Source organism: Colias croceus, chromosome 6 (assembly GCF_905220415.1).
Source record: "Colias croceus chromosome 6, ilColCroc2.1".
Lineage (NCBI taxonomy): Eukaryota > Metazoa > Arthropoda > Insecta > Lepidoptera > Pieridae > Colias > Colias croceus.
Window position 1 is genome coordinate 4,063,930 of NC_059542.1, and position 12,998 is coordinate 4,076,927.

Here is a 12,998-nt window from a genome sequence, read left to right on the forward strand (position 1 = left end):
GTTTTTAATAAAAATTGGGTTGGCATGAGTAGTGTTATTATGGTACCTACCTTATCAAGATTTTAATAGGTAAGTATAGTTGGATATATTCTTCTCAATAGGACTAATGCATTACAATCAAATTACAATTCAATAATTAAAATATTTACCAAGAATGATATAAACTTCAAAACCGGTTGAATCACATTAATTTTATATTATTCAGTTTGAATTAATTGTTCAATCATAGGTGTTTTACAACAAAAATATGTCATTGACACCTATCTAATTAAATTAAAAAATTTGGCATAATATTATGATAATTGAGATGATTTCAATTTTTGAGAAATTTTGAACATCGAAATAACTTATGTATCATACTTTTACTTTACTATCCTAGTGACTTGTTAACCCTATACTTACATATTCCTAAACGTATGCAGAAAAAGTTCTTATTTTGTCAGAAATCAATTTTCGTTAGTTCTCCTTGGAAAATAACTATAAAAGTTGCAATTAATTTCTAACATGTATCAGTCAACACGCAACCTTAGTAAATTTAACAGATTTTAAAAATATACCACAATAAAATGTACTTCAAGGTATTACCATATTTCTAGAGAATATTGAATTTATTTCTGCTTTTTTGAATTTTTTTTAATTAAGTACCAAATCATTCAAGTATATGTGAACTTCTATAAGATTCATTAACATAAAGTTTGAAAAATTTCAGGTGTTGTGTTTTATGACAATTTTGGCAATTGCTGCTGCACAATATGATCACGGGCATGCTTACTCATCTCAGCATTTCAACAAACATGATGGCAAGCCAGAGATAGTCCATGGTCATCACGGCCACCACGATTACCATGTACGTACAAATCTTTACCTTACTTACTGAATATTATAAATGGGAAAGTGTGTTTGTTTGTCTATCTTGCACGTGGCAACAGAGCGATTTTTATGTCTAGAGATAGTTAAAAAGGTAGATAGCGATATAAGCTTCTGTTTATCGTTGTGAAATATCTCATTCCATAATCCGCGGGCTTGAAAGCTAGAATATCACAAAGAGAGATGGACATACAAAGAAAGATGTATTAACAAACTTTTTGAATTACAGACTCATCCTAAATATGATTTTGAATACAAAGTGGAGGACCATCACACCGGTGATATAAAGTCCCAGCATGAGCACCGCGACGGAGACGTGGTGAAGGGCGTCTACTCGCTGCACCAGCCCGACGGCTCCGAGAGGACCGTGCACTACCATGGGGACCATCACACTGGGTGCGTATCTCTATGAATATGACAATAGTTTTATTATAGTGATTAAGCGAAGCAATTGCTGCACAAAGCGGTTTGTTCAGTTTTGTAGTGGCTCGACCGATTAAAATAATGCCATGTCTACACTGATACGTCTACTTCACGCGGAAAATGCTTGGAAAGACTCTCAGTGTAGATTCGCCTTATAAATTTTAATTGAATTCTAACATCGATGATTTTGTTTCATAGAGTGTTCTATAAAGATCTAATGTGCGTTTTCTTCTTTTTCAGATTCCACGCTGATGTTAAATTTGAAACCCACCATCCTCATCATTATCACTATTAGAAAACAATTATTATTAAACTTTGATAAGTTTTGTAATAATTAAAAGAAATATATTAAAGTACTTTTTTACATTATTTCTGGCCTTATTAGCTCTGATTACACACTTACACACCTAAATTGATTACATCTTAAGAAAAATAATCAAACGTACCTAAAGTAATTTTAGGAAACAAAAGTTAAATTACATGTAAAACTGAAAGCTGAACACAGTCAAAAACGGAATAAAAATTTATAAAAAAAATCGTAATCGTGCAACAATAACTATTTGTTGTCAAAAATAAAAAATTACAGACTAATTCCTTATGAGCATAATACATATTATAATGAATTAACATAATAAGTGATAAAATTAGTACGTATGTACAAGCTCATTAATTTTTTTTACAAATTATTTCGGTGCTTATTTTGTACAATTATGTTTTTAAATTATAAGGATAAGTTTATAACAGTGAAGTTTTAAAATAAAGCATACGCTGAAGGCAAAGAGGCAGAACACAATATATTGATATCAGCTCAAAATACACACACCGGCAAAATTAGGGGAAAAGACAAGAAACCCGTTTATTTTCAACTTGTTGGGTATTTTTGCAAGTGGATATTTTTTATATCCCTTACGTCTTTGGAACTATGACGAAAATAAATATTTTTTAACATTAAAATTAAACTCATTTGAGCGTTTGTTGCCTTTTTAACGAATAAAGCTGCTACAAATTAAAAATATTCTAACGTGTTTAACTAAGTTTATTTTTTCCTACTGTTAAAGAGTATACAATATAAATTGTACCTATAACGGTGCATTTACATCAAACGAATATAGAGCTAGAGCTAGAGCAAGAGCATTATTTTAGTGTAAACGAAAACTCGTATTCAGTGTTGTTCAGTAACAGAACATTGACTATAATCTTTTCGAACGCACTAAGAACAACGAAAGAATGCTCTACGTCTGTTTACACTAAGACAATTTTGCATAGTTGTTTTAGAGCATTCGCTCGTTTGATGTAAAATGCAAAATGAGTGATTTGCCTGCGACTGAAGTTGCCAAAGCCACAGCAATAGCCAAGGAGGGTCACACCTACCATTCAACGAATATAGGTCTTACTTGCGTCGGCGCGAGTAAGAAAGAATTTTTTATAAGGGTGCAAATAGAAACATTCATCATACGGCTGTTCAGGCACAAAATTTGTTAGTAGAAGTCCGTAACGTCCGTTTTAGTGAACGCACTAGTCATTCATTACAATAGCTGATTCAACCATTGAATGCGACATTTACTTCTCAAGCGCATTAGGCGGGTCTCCATAGAGTGAGGATAAACACTTCATTTAGTTTGAAGTTTGAAGCATTTAGCGTTTGTAGCGATACTATTAAAGTGAAGTCCCATGTCCCCTAGTGGTGTAACGGGCAGATTTATTAAGCATAAATCTGTTTCACTGATCGATTTTCTTTGGGGTCAAGTAGGTGATCAGCCATCTGTGTCCTGCCAGACCAAGACATTTTTTTTTCTTCGTCTCCACCGGGAATCGAACCCAGGACCCCTCGGTTAAGCTATGGAGGCGGTCAAGCGATGCTATTGGATATTTACAAATACATTCCTCGCTATACACACTTGCACATTATTGGTGGAAAAGCACCCGAATGATGTGTGCTGATATTTTCCTTGGCCGAGCCATATCCACACTGATCGAGCTGTGCGGAAAACACTTCGCGACGCTGCTCATTCCGTAATGTGGGGGCCGGTCTATTATCAATTTTGTTGGTTTAGTCATCACCATTACAGTATTTATTTAACCATTTATTTAACCATTTATTGTACCACACCATTTAACATTACAATTATTACAATTATTTATACCTAAATTATGAAATTATAGTATTTATTTATGAAAAAATGACCTGCTTAGTGCACTATTAATTTGTATTATATCTCGTTACATCACAATATATTATATCATCAGTAATTTAACTTGATAATATTTTTGCAGTTTAAAAGTTAATAATGAAATTATTTTATCTTCCAAACCGTTAAATAAGTGGAATATCTAATTTAACAATGTGTTGAAAGAATTCGAAAGTGTAATGTACAATGTGTTGGCTTTCATCATTCAGCATGCATGCATGGGTGTAAACAGAGATTAGTTTTAGAGAAATCATTATTGCAATTTAGTGATGATCTAGATCTAGAAGATGAGCAATAGAAACAAAGACTATGTTTTATTCTGTTCTATAATACCTACTTTTGTTTCCTTTCAGATTCCACGCTGATGTTAAATACGGTTTTCATCACATCGTGCCTCATCATCACCATTATAACTGAATAATATTACATGAAGATATGCATAATTAAATGTATTTAAATAAAATAATAGTGTTTCAATTTGTATCGTACCACATCGCCAACCCAAAACCTACTTACATAAGATCACGTTGAATATAATTAAAAGTTCCATAACCTACGTCCTGATAGCAAGACAAGTAAATACTATTATATAACTTGCTCAAATACAATATCGAAAAAATTGTCGAACCAGTTCCTTCATACTTTCATTATTACATGTAGGTACCTACATACCGAATAAAAAAAGTATAAAAGCTTAAACTTATCTCGAATATGCATCATTAAGATATTACAATCCTTTGAGTCCACTTAACAATCCATAATGTATTTCAAGGTTTGTACCATATAAGATTAGTATAGTAAAAAATATATTTTGCACTAACGCAAATAAATGCATAATAAAGGAAGCAATTACTAATCAGTGTTCTTGTTTAGGTGATCGTATTCGCTGCTGCCGTGGCCGTTGCTGCCGCTCAATACAACCATGGATACTATGGCAATGCGCAATCTTCCCATAACATCGTCCAGCACCAGCCAAGCATAATCGCTCATGCTGCTCAACCTGTAGCCCATTACGCTGCACCAGTGCAACAAGATTACAGTGTAAGTTATCTTTGACACTTTTTTGTACTCTAAAAATTACTAGCAAGCCTCTAATATAAAAGGAAATTGAAGAAAAATCGTAAGTGTACACAGAGAGTAGAAGATTTCCGATGCCGAACTCGGAACTTTTTTCTATTGCCAAAAATGAAACTGTGAGGACAGTAATTTCATACTTTGCCGCTATATTATTTACCACTATTAAGTACTCTTTTGTTTTAAACCTATCTAAAGCATTTTATAACTGACATTTATCCACAGGCACCAGCTCACTACTCCTACGAATACGGAGTACAGGACCCCCACACTGGTGACTTCAAGTCCCAACAGGAGAGCCGCGAAGGTGACGTCGTCCGTGGTTCCTACAGCCTGCATGAGGCTGACGGCACCATCAGACGTGTTGAATACACCGCCGATGCTCACAACGGGTAAACGTTTTACTATCTCTTCATTGAAAATTAATAATACTATAAGTATTTTACGTAAAATAAAACTTATTTTTTGGTATTTATTAGCAATTAAGAGTAACAGAAAACTGCAACGAAATTACAAAATCAACCGTCTATGTTATATGAAAGATATTTCTTGTAGGCGTTTGATTTTACATAAACTAATATTCATAGTACCTATACGTATTAAAACTCCTGCGAATTTAAATTGTGCATACTTCACATAATGTATAATACTACTTAATTAAGATATCAATCTATACTTTGAAGTTTCCCTTTATACATTTGGTCTCATAATAATATGATCTAAACAGCGAACGAATGAACAATTTACTTTATTATTTAAAAAAAAGTTTTTAATAAGAAAATATTTACAGATTCAACGCTGTCGTTCATCGCGAGGGACAAACCCACCAAGCTCCTGCCTACCAACATTAGAAACCCTAGTCCATACCTATAATACTGTAGATTATAAATTAGCAATTAAAATATAGAAATTTCACATATGACTACTTTTAATAACCACTTGAACCCTAAATTATTTTCCTTATCGTGATCTAGAATAATAAGAGCTAAATAGTTTATAATGAATATATAGAATAATAGATCCTTTTCCCCGGTTTATAATGTTGCAGAAATAATTGGTCATTAAGGTAATAAACACTTAACGATCATTAGGAGAAATCACTCATTTGATGCTCACCTTGCTATATTATCGTATAAAATTGGTAAATCTGATGTGATGTGCTCAGTTTCATTTTCAATATACACGAAGGATCCAAATACGTGTAAAATGTTTACAAAGGTGATTAATTTTATCTTGACAGTATTAATTATATTCAGTGATTTAAGATAATTATCTCTTATATTCTTTGGCAAGGATAAGAATTATTTTAAAACGTGATCGTGAGCATTCAGCCGTATAGTGCTATAGTATAATATTATATTAATAATCTAAATAAATCATATGTGCAGTGCTTTAGAAAATATACGGTAACAATTGGAAGAAAATAAAATAATTGACGGTAATATAAAATGCAAAGAGGCTTCGGACAAAACCAGTATTGAAATATCAAAAACAACCCACGATAATCTCGATTTTCAATAACAATAGGTTGTGTAAGAGACAAATATTCTGAAACAAAATATATATAAATAATATTACAAAATTAATTTTCCGCACTAAGACATCCGTCTAAAGTTACGACGAATAACGTAATAAAGCTGAAAAATCTTTGCAATTTTCAAATTATTTGAGACTAAATTATTTGCAATTATTATGTTCACATAAATTTACGTTCGAGATTATGTGAGTAATTAAGTGTATTTAAAAAAAATAAAAAGATGCAGCTTCTATATATTATGCAACAATGCAAAGATTATCATGCTTAAACGAGCTCAATGATTGGTAATTTGATAAAAGATTAATTTAGCCTTGTGCAAGCAGATTAATTTCAGATATCCGCTCGCGATTCGACTCACGCTCCTGCATTATTCACTCGACTTCTTAAAAACGGAGGTTCTATGTATTCCTTTACAATACTAGCGTGTAATTTCTGCAAATATCTTTACAATCGTCTCTACCGTGCGCGACTTGAAATAAATCGGAAATTGTTTATTTCTCGTGTCCCTCAAGAACATATTCGCACGGATATTTCAATAAACCAATAACTGGATACTTTTTAGGTGTTATATTTTGTATCTTTTCAACTGTAATTAGGAAATAATACTACATTTTCTAGTGCTATATTTGGTGCATTTTTGTTAGCTCTATATTCTTAGTCTATATTATACTACTTCTTTTTAGGAATTTTAGTATTTATTGTGTTAACAGGTAATTTGTTTCGCTTCGGTGATCGCCGTCGTCTTCGGTAATTACCACCATGTGGCGTATTCAGAACAGAGTATGTCGAAACGTGATGACCACCCAGTAGTCGTGCCTGTTGGAGGTTACCATGGACACGGACACGCGATTGACTATCATGTAATTCTTTTTTTTTTTTATTTACAATCAAGGAGCTTTCATTGTAACTAAACGATTAAGATGTTAACTTATTCAGATGGTTTCGTTTTTAAAGAAAACAAAGCATTCTTTATTGCAATTGAGATAAATTTCTAAAGCCGAATTTTTGAAAAGCCTAGTTAGTAGAAATCCAACTTTTTCTAAGCCTTATATAATAGAGATGAATGTCAGAATGTACTAACAAACCCTATGCTTTAATTATTGCAGCAATCATTATCATTATTAAAACAGAGTATAAATATATTTCAGACGCATCCTAAGTACGAGTTCGGTTACAAAGTAGTGGACACATACACTGGAGACATCAAATCTCAACAAGAGCACAGAGATGGTGACGTCGTAAAGGGAAACTATGCGTTCCATCAGCCGAACGGTGTTGAGAGAGTTGTCAACTACTATAGTGATGACCACAGAGGGTATGGTATTTTGTTTTATAAATATATATTTGAATATATATTTGATGATATCATTTAGAATATTAAAATTAAATCTTATAAATCTTGAAATATTACCTGAATGGGGCGGAAATAAAACCCTGTATATTTCTGTTCTATATGCTAATAGCTATCCAAAAATGAGTGGTTAGTAATAAGCGCTGATGATATTTCAGATATTTTAGGTTTCAAAAAAGAACGTTTAATTTTTTTTAAATATGACTGAATTGTAGATATTTGCTAATAGGTACTTGATGAGATTGTCTTAAAATATTGACTATATTATTTTGTTTAAAAATTGTTATAGGGATAGACATAAAAATAATGTTAAATATGCATTTTAAATGATTTTTACGCCACCTATCATTTATAAAAATATAATATCTAGAGACAATAATTTGTTTGTTTATTTTCAGATTCCAAGCCGATATTAAATACGGACACATCAGTCCCCGATACGGACATTAATTATTAATCTATTTATATGATATGTCTAAGAGATTTTATGTGCAAAATTATAAATAAATAAAAATTTGCTATGTAAAAATGTCTTTTTCTTCAACCCAGAGGAATATACAGGGTGTCCCACTGTTGGTATACTTAGCTCAAAGGAGGATATAGTTTTGCATACGCTGAGTACGTAAAAAATACTTATAAAATTTCCGACGCATTTTTTTTCAAATAGATTAATTCTTAAAACTCTATGTGTACACCCATAACAAGCAACCCGCCCAACTTTACCACCAGCACGTGAGCTATCGTTTAAGATTATGTTTTCATAGACAAAATGTTCACATTAGAGAAGCGGTATATGCCGGCTGCGCGAAGCTAGAGAAGAAAACAGGGAGACAACAGAAGAAAACAACACAATACATTTTCAGGAAAAATTTATCAAAAATTTTTTGACGTAATTTTGTTGTTTAAGTATTTTTTATGTGATCCATGTATTCAAAACTACAAATCCCTTCGCGCTTAGTATACCGATAGTGGGACACCCTGTATATTATGTACATTATTTAAACCTTTTTTATGGTTCTATTTTAAGGGTGTTTTTTTTATTCCTTAAATACTATGCTATTTTTTAATACAACATGAATATCCACTAGCGAATTCCAAGTATCGATTTGAAAAATCTCAGTAAAAATTAAATGATTAATATTCCAAATAATAAATATTACTATAATATTTTTAGTATTAAAATGTTTGGATTAACAACAATCCATACTAATATTTTAAATGCGAAAGTAACTCTGTCTGTCTGTCTGTTACTCAATCACGCCTAACCTACTGAACCAATTTGCATGAAATTTGGTATAGAGATATATTGATACCCGAGAAAGGACATAGGCTATATTTTATTGCGAAATATGTACCACGGGCGAAGCCGGGGCGGACCACGAGTAGTTTCATAAATAATATAAGTAATAAATGTACTTGAATTAACCATTTAAATGAATAGCAATTACATAATCAAAATGTTTTAATACTGACCTCATTCCGTTTTATTTTGGTACAATTAATAAGAATATTATGTGTCGGCTGAGACCTTGATAGCAGAAACCCTTGAATCCTTGATACTTCCCGTGTTCGTGAGTTTCTCTTTATTATATTGGCATGAATCAAGTTGATTTACTTTTCTCTGAGTCATAGCTAGCGTTAAATTCATTAATGTTTATATACCTACCACTAATCTATACTAATATTATAAAGCTAAAGAGTTTGTTTGTTTGTTTCTTTGAACGCGCTAATCTCGGGAACTACGGGTCCGATTTTAAAAATTATTTCAGTGTTAGATAGCCCATTTATCGAGGAAGGCTATAATCATCACATTAAGACCAATAGGAGCGGAGCATAGCTAGTTTTATATATGAAGTTTAATATGTACAGAAATCTAGACACGCGGCAGCGTGTCAAGCCGAGTTCAAGCGAAGAGAACTGGCGAGCAGCAGCCGTGTGTATATTTACACGAACCATTTCGAGCCACTTTTCACCCCCTTATAACTCGAAAACTATTTAAGTTAAATAAACCAAATTTGGTACATATCAAGAGGACCTCAAGATAAACAAGAACCTTAAATTTCATAAATACAGATTAAACAGTTGCGTAGATATTAATATCCAAAAATCGCAATTTTTAAGACTGACTGACTTATAGACATATACAAAACCTAACCCACTTCCAGATGACCTAGAAAGTTCAAATTTTGTAATCAACTAGGTAATAGTGAGTGTACAAAGGAAAAAATCAGAAAATACTGAATTTATTTGTATTTAATTTTTTTTTCAATGACATAAATTTTGTTTGTATGGAAAAATGGAAAAGTTTAAAAAAAAGAAAATAGTATATTCACCTTACTAGTCTTAAAAAATAGATCAAAACTAATCAGTGGCCGAAAAAAATTTTGAAATCCATCAATAAATGACTGAGATATAGATTATTGAAGTTTACATATTTTAGGACGAAACATCTGTAGATTCGAAGCGCCTCTGACATCACACTCACTCGCGCTAGTATCGCTAGGGCGGATTACTTCGATTGCATGATTTCTTTATTCAAAACTGTTATTAAACGTAAAATAAAAGATAATTGTAATAAAAATATTGCCTTTATTGCTCATACAGTTAAAAATAATATATAATTTTACATATTCACATTTATTTATTCTTTATTTATGAGTGTTTAGTTTAGTTTTAATTTCAGTGTAAATAAATAAATAAATAAAATCTTTATTTTGCTTTAAACATGGTATTCAATGGTGATACAATTATATTAATAAAGCACAAACATGTTTAGCCAATACAAGCATGCAAAAATAATTACCATAAATGGTGTAATGGAAGAAGGCTTCGTCGAAGGTCGAAATGATTTAATTTGCGTAATATTAATATGAGTGAAACATCTTTAGGCGCGTTTAGAGTAAAATTTCTAGATCGCGTCATGGCAATACCGTAACGTCATGGAGTAAGGCGACGATTCTTCTACAACGATCTTTGCATCTTGGTAATAGTGTGTGTACAAATTCACGCTGGATGTTTAGAAAATCATGTAATCTTTTAAACAGAAAACGAGTTTAAAAAATTGCAGATAATGACGGGGCAATGTGCGCTGACATTCATAACATATAAGAAAATATAGAAAATAATACTAAACAAACTATACAGAGAAACCGCAAGAAAAAAAAAATCGTATATAAAAAGTATTATATTCATAAAGTAAATCAAATTTGCAGAGTAATTTTCTGTACAAAAAGTAATGATATCCCACCAAAAACATAAATGTAAAATTTGGAGCCGAGTTCAATCGTTGACTTAATTTGCCAAAAAAAGAAATGAGATCTAAATGTGTGCCAAGTTCTGCAGACAGTCCAGAAATTTATTTACAAAGATGTATTAAGTTCTTAGGTTGACTGAAAACTCAATGGTTTTATTTTCCCTTAGAGAACAATGTTTATTCCAAAATATAACTTTTTTAATTTGAAAAATATAATTATTTTCACAAAGCAAACAACTAATGACCTATTGAACCCCATAATTTGATGAGGCTAGTTTTACATACTGTTTATATTTTGTGAGGTTCTAAAAACTAGCCTCATCAAATTATGGGTTTTTCCCAATAAACACAAACAAATTAATAAAACTAAGAACACACTCATAATACATTTGTATAACTCTGTCACAGATGTAGATTCTAATGACTTGCGAATTGCAAGGCAGTAAGCAGCTAAGTAGATAGATGTGTAGATGATTGAATGGCTGGAAATCAGTCAGGCAGTTAATGAAAAATCGTTTAAGAACTAAGATTAATTGGCTGCGGTTTTGTAATATTTTGATAGTTTTTCATAGTTTTTTATTAATGACTTTAATGTTTTTTGTTTTTGCTGGATGATGAAAGAAATAAATATATGTGCCTACCTAAATAAAAAGATAAGAATAGAATATAAGATAAGAAAAAAATAGGTCCTATATACAAAGTAACTATTTCAATTCTGTAACAAATAAAATATTTTAATTACCTTACTATATATCTGAAAATGACAATGCAACATTCAATCCAACTATGATATGCGTTGACCGTTGCAATATTAGGCCGTTAATACATTTTTTGCGACACTATTGCATACTCCAAACTTATTCAAAGCATTGAATAATTTTAACACGCAATTATTTTAAGAGAAACCAAAACTATTGCGGTTAGTTCCCCTCGTTATTGTCCATATAAAAGACATTAACTATTTTCAATATGTATCACTTGACTTCCGAACTTTGTAGTACCATATTCTAATAGAAAACCAAAATGTCCTTTAAGGTAATTTGAAAAACATTTCGAAATATGCTTTAATGCATTTCATAAAAAAATCTCTTCTAATTTCTTCTTTATTTTTATAGGTTCTTTGCGTATCCTCTCTCCTGGTGGCCATATTTGGGCAATATGGTCAATGCCATGAAGCATATTCTTCGCAGCACTTCTACAAACATGACGGTCATCCTGAAGTTGTGCATGTTAAGGGGCACCATGGTCACGGTCATGTGGACTATCATGTGAGTTCAAATTTAGTACGAGTATAATCAGATTATATATGAAGCTGGATCTATCTAGTAAATCATATGGGCCTTTAAAATTACAACGAAATTCTACAAACATGATGAGGAACATAAAGGAAGAAAAAATTGCATTAAAAGCAATAGCTATTGGTGCCTTTTTAATGAAAGGATTAATTTAATACAGTCTGTTCAAATTTTAATAGTACTCACTAAATTAAAAACTTTTCAAACTTTTAATGATTCTCTTATTTACTAATTAAAAACTCTTTTTTATAGACTCATCCTAAATACGAGTTCGGCTACAAAGTGGTGGACCACCACACTGGTGACATGAAGCACCAACACGAGCACCGCGACGGAGACGTGGTGAAGGGCGTCTACTCGCTGCACCAGCCCGACGGCTCCGAGAGGACCGTGCATTACCACGGGGACCATCACACCGGGTAAATAAGTGATTTTTAATAATGAATTAACAACCTTAATGTGATCAGCGCCTTATGCAGGCCGTATATAAATTTCTAATTACGATAATCTTCTAATAATTTTTACGTTACTGTAAATGTTTGTTGTTTGTACTTTTCATTGAACTTAGTCATCTTTGTTTAACTATGAGATGTTTGATATTTTACTACTTTATCTTTTGCTGTAGCCAAACAAAAATATAATGCTTTTTTTGTCGTTTACAGATTCCACGCTGATGTGAAATTCGGAACTCATCACATCGTACCACCAAAGCATCATTATCATCATTATTAATTTCTGTTATCTTAATAATTAATTGTTGTTTGTGAAATATATTACGTTTTTCGTTAGATATAAATTTGTTTTATTTTTTGTATTAGATAAGTAAAGTGTTACTATGTTTGCAAGAAATACATGTACCTATCAGATAAAGTCGTGTTGTGAACACCAATTTTAATAATTGAAAGATCTGAATGGATTTCTTAGTGTCCGTATACCTAACCAACTAACCGACGAAAGTCCAAAAAGAACGACAATCCCTATTGTAGGTAGAATTTGTATTAGTAGGTAT

At 31.8% G+C, this 12,998-nt stretch overlaps 3 protein-coding genes across 3 annotated transcripts; all 3 read left to right on the forward strand.

Moving 5' to 3' along the window:
* The first annotated feature begins 509 nt into the window (after positions 1-509).
* Positions 510-5,472, forward strand: LOC123692628 (cuticle protein 19-like). The gene is made up of 7 exons (XM_045637391.1): positions 510-578; positions 710-847; positions 1,097-1,263; positions 1,531-1,543; positions 4,353-4,520; positions 4,779-4,945; positions 5,344-5,472. The coding sequence occupies exons 1-7, from the start codon at positions 567-569 to the stop codon at positions 5,402-5,404; spliced, it is 726 nt and encodes a 241-aa protein (XP_045493347.1). The 5' UTR covers positions 510-566; the 3' UTR covers positions 5,405-5,472.
* A 181-nt stretch (positions 5,473-5,653) lies between these two features.
* Positions 5,654-7,970, forward strand: LOC123692265 (cuticle protein 7-like). The gene is made up of 4 exons (XM_045636990.1): positions 5,654-5,771; positions 6,801-6,950; positions 7,239-7,405; positions 7,840-7,970. Exons 1-4 carry the CDS (start codon positions 5,709-5,711, stop codon positions 7,889-7,891), a joined length of 432 nt encoding a protein of 143 aa, XP_045492946.1. The 5' UTR covers positions 5,654-5,708; the 3' UTR covers positions 7,892-7,970.
* Positions 7,971-11,446: 3,476 nt separating this feature from the next.
* LOC123692269 (cuticle protein 8-like) lies at positions 11,447-12,772 on the forward strand. Its single transcript, XM_045636993.1, has 4 exons — positions 11,447-11,729; positions 11,810-11,962; positions 12,242-12,408; positions 12,652-12,772. The coding sequence occupies exons 1-4, from the start codon at positions 11,718-11,720 to the stop codon at positions 12,719-12,721; spliced, it is 402 nt and encodes a 133-aa protein (XP_045492949.1). The 5' UTR covers positions 11,447-11,717; the 3' UTR covers positions 12,722-12,772.
* The last annotated feature ends 226 nt before the right edge of the window (positions 12,773-12,998 follow it).

What these genes read in the sequence shown, in the direction of transcription:
- LOC123692269 (XM_045636993.1), top strand. An exon ending in ACGGTCATGTGGACTATCAT is followed by an intron (nt 11,963 to 12,241) that starts GTGAGTTCAAAT and finishes TCTTTTTTATAG; the next exon opens with ACTCATCCTAAATACGAGTT. An exon ending in CACGGGGACCATCACACCGG is followed by an intron (nt 12,409 to 12,651) that starts GTAAATAAGTGA and finishes TGTCGTTTACAG; the next exon opens with ATTCCACGCTGATGTGAAAT.
- LOC123692265 (XM_045636990.1), top strand. Translation starts at nt 5,709, where the DNA reads ATGTGCTCAGTTTCATTTTCAATATACACGAAGGATCCAAATACGTGT. An exon ending in CGTGTAAAATGTTTACAAAG is followed by an intron (nt 5,772 to 6,800) that starts GTGATTAATTTT and finishes TTGTGTTAACAG; the next exon opens with GTAATTTGTTTCGCTTCGGT. An exon ending in TATAGTGATGACCACAGAGG is followed by an intron (nt 7,406 to 7,839) that starts GTATGGTATTTT and finishes GTTTATTTTCAG; the next exon opens with ATTCCAAGCCGATATTAAAT.
- LOC123692628 (XM_045637391.1), top strand. An exon ending in ACGGCCACCACGATTACCAT is followed by an intron (nt 848 to 1,096) that starts GTACGTACAAAT and finishes TTTGAATTACAG; the next exon opens with ACTCATCCTAAATATGATTT. An exon ending in ACCGCCGATGCTCACAACGG is followed by an intron (nt 4,946 to 5,343) that starts GTAAACGTTTTA and finishes AAATATTTACAG; the next exon opens with ATTCAACGCTGTCGTTCATC.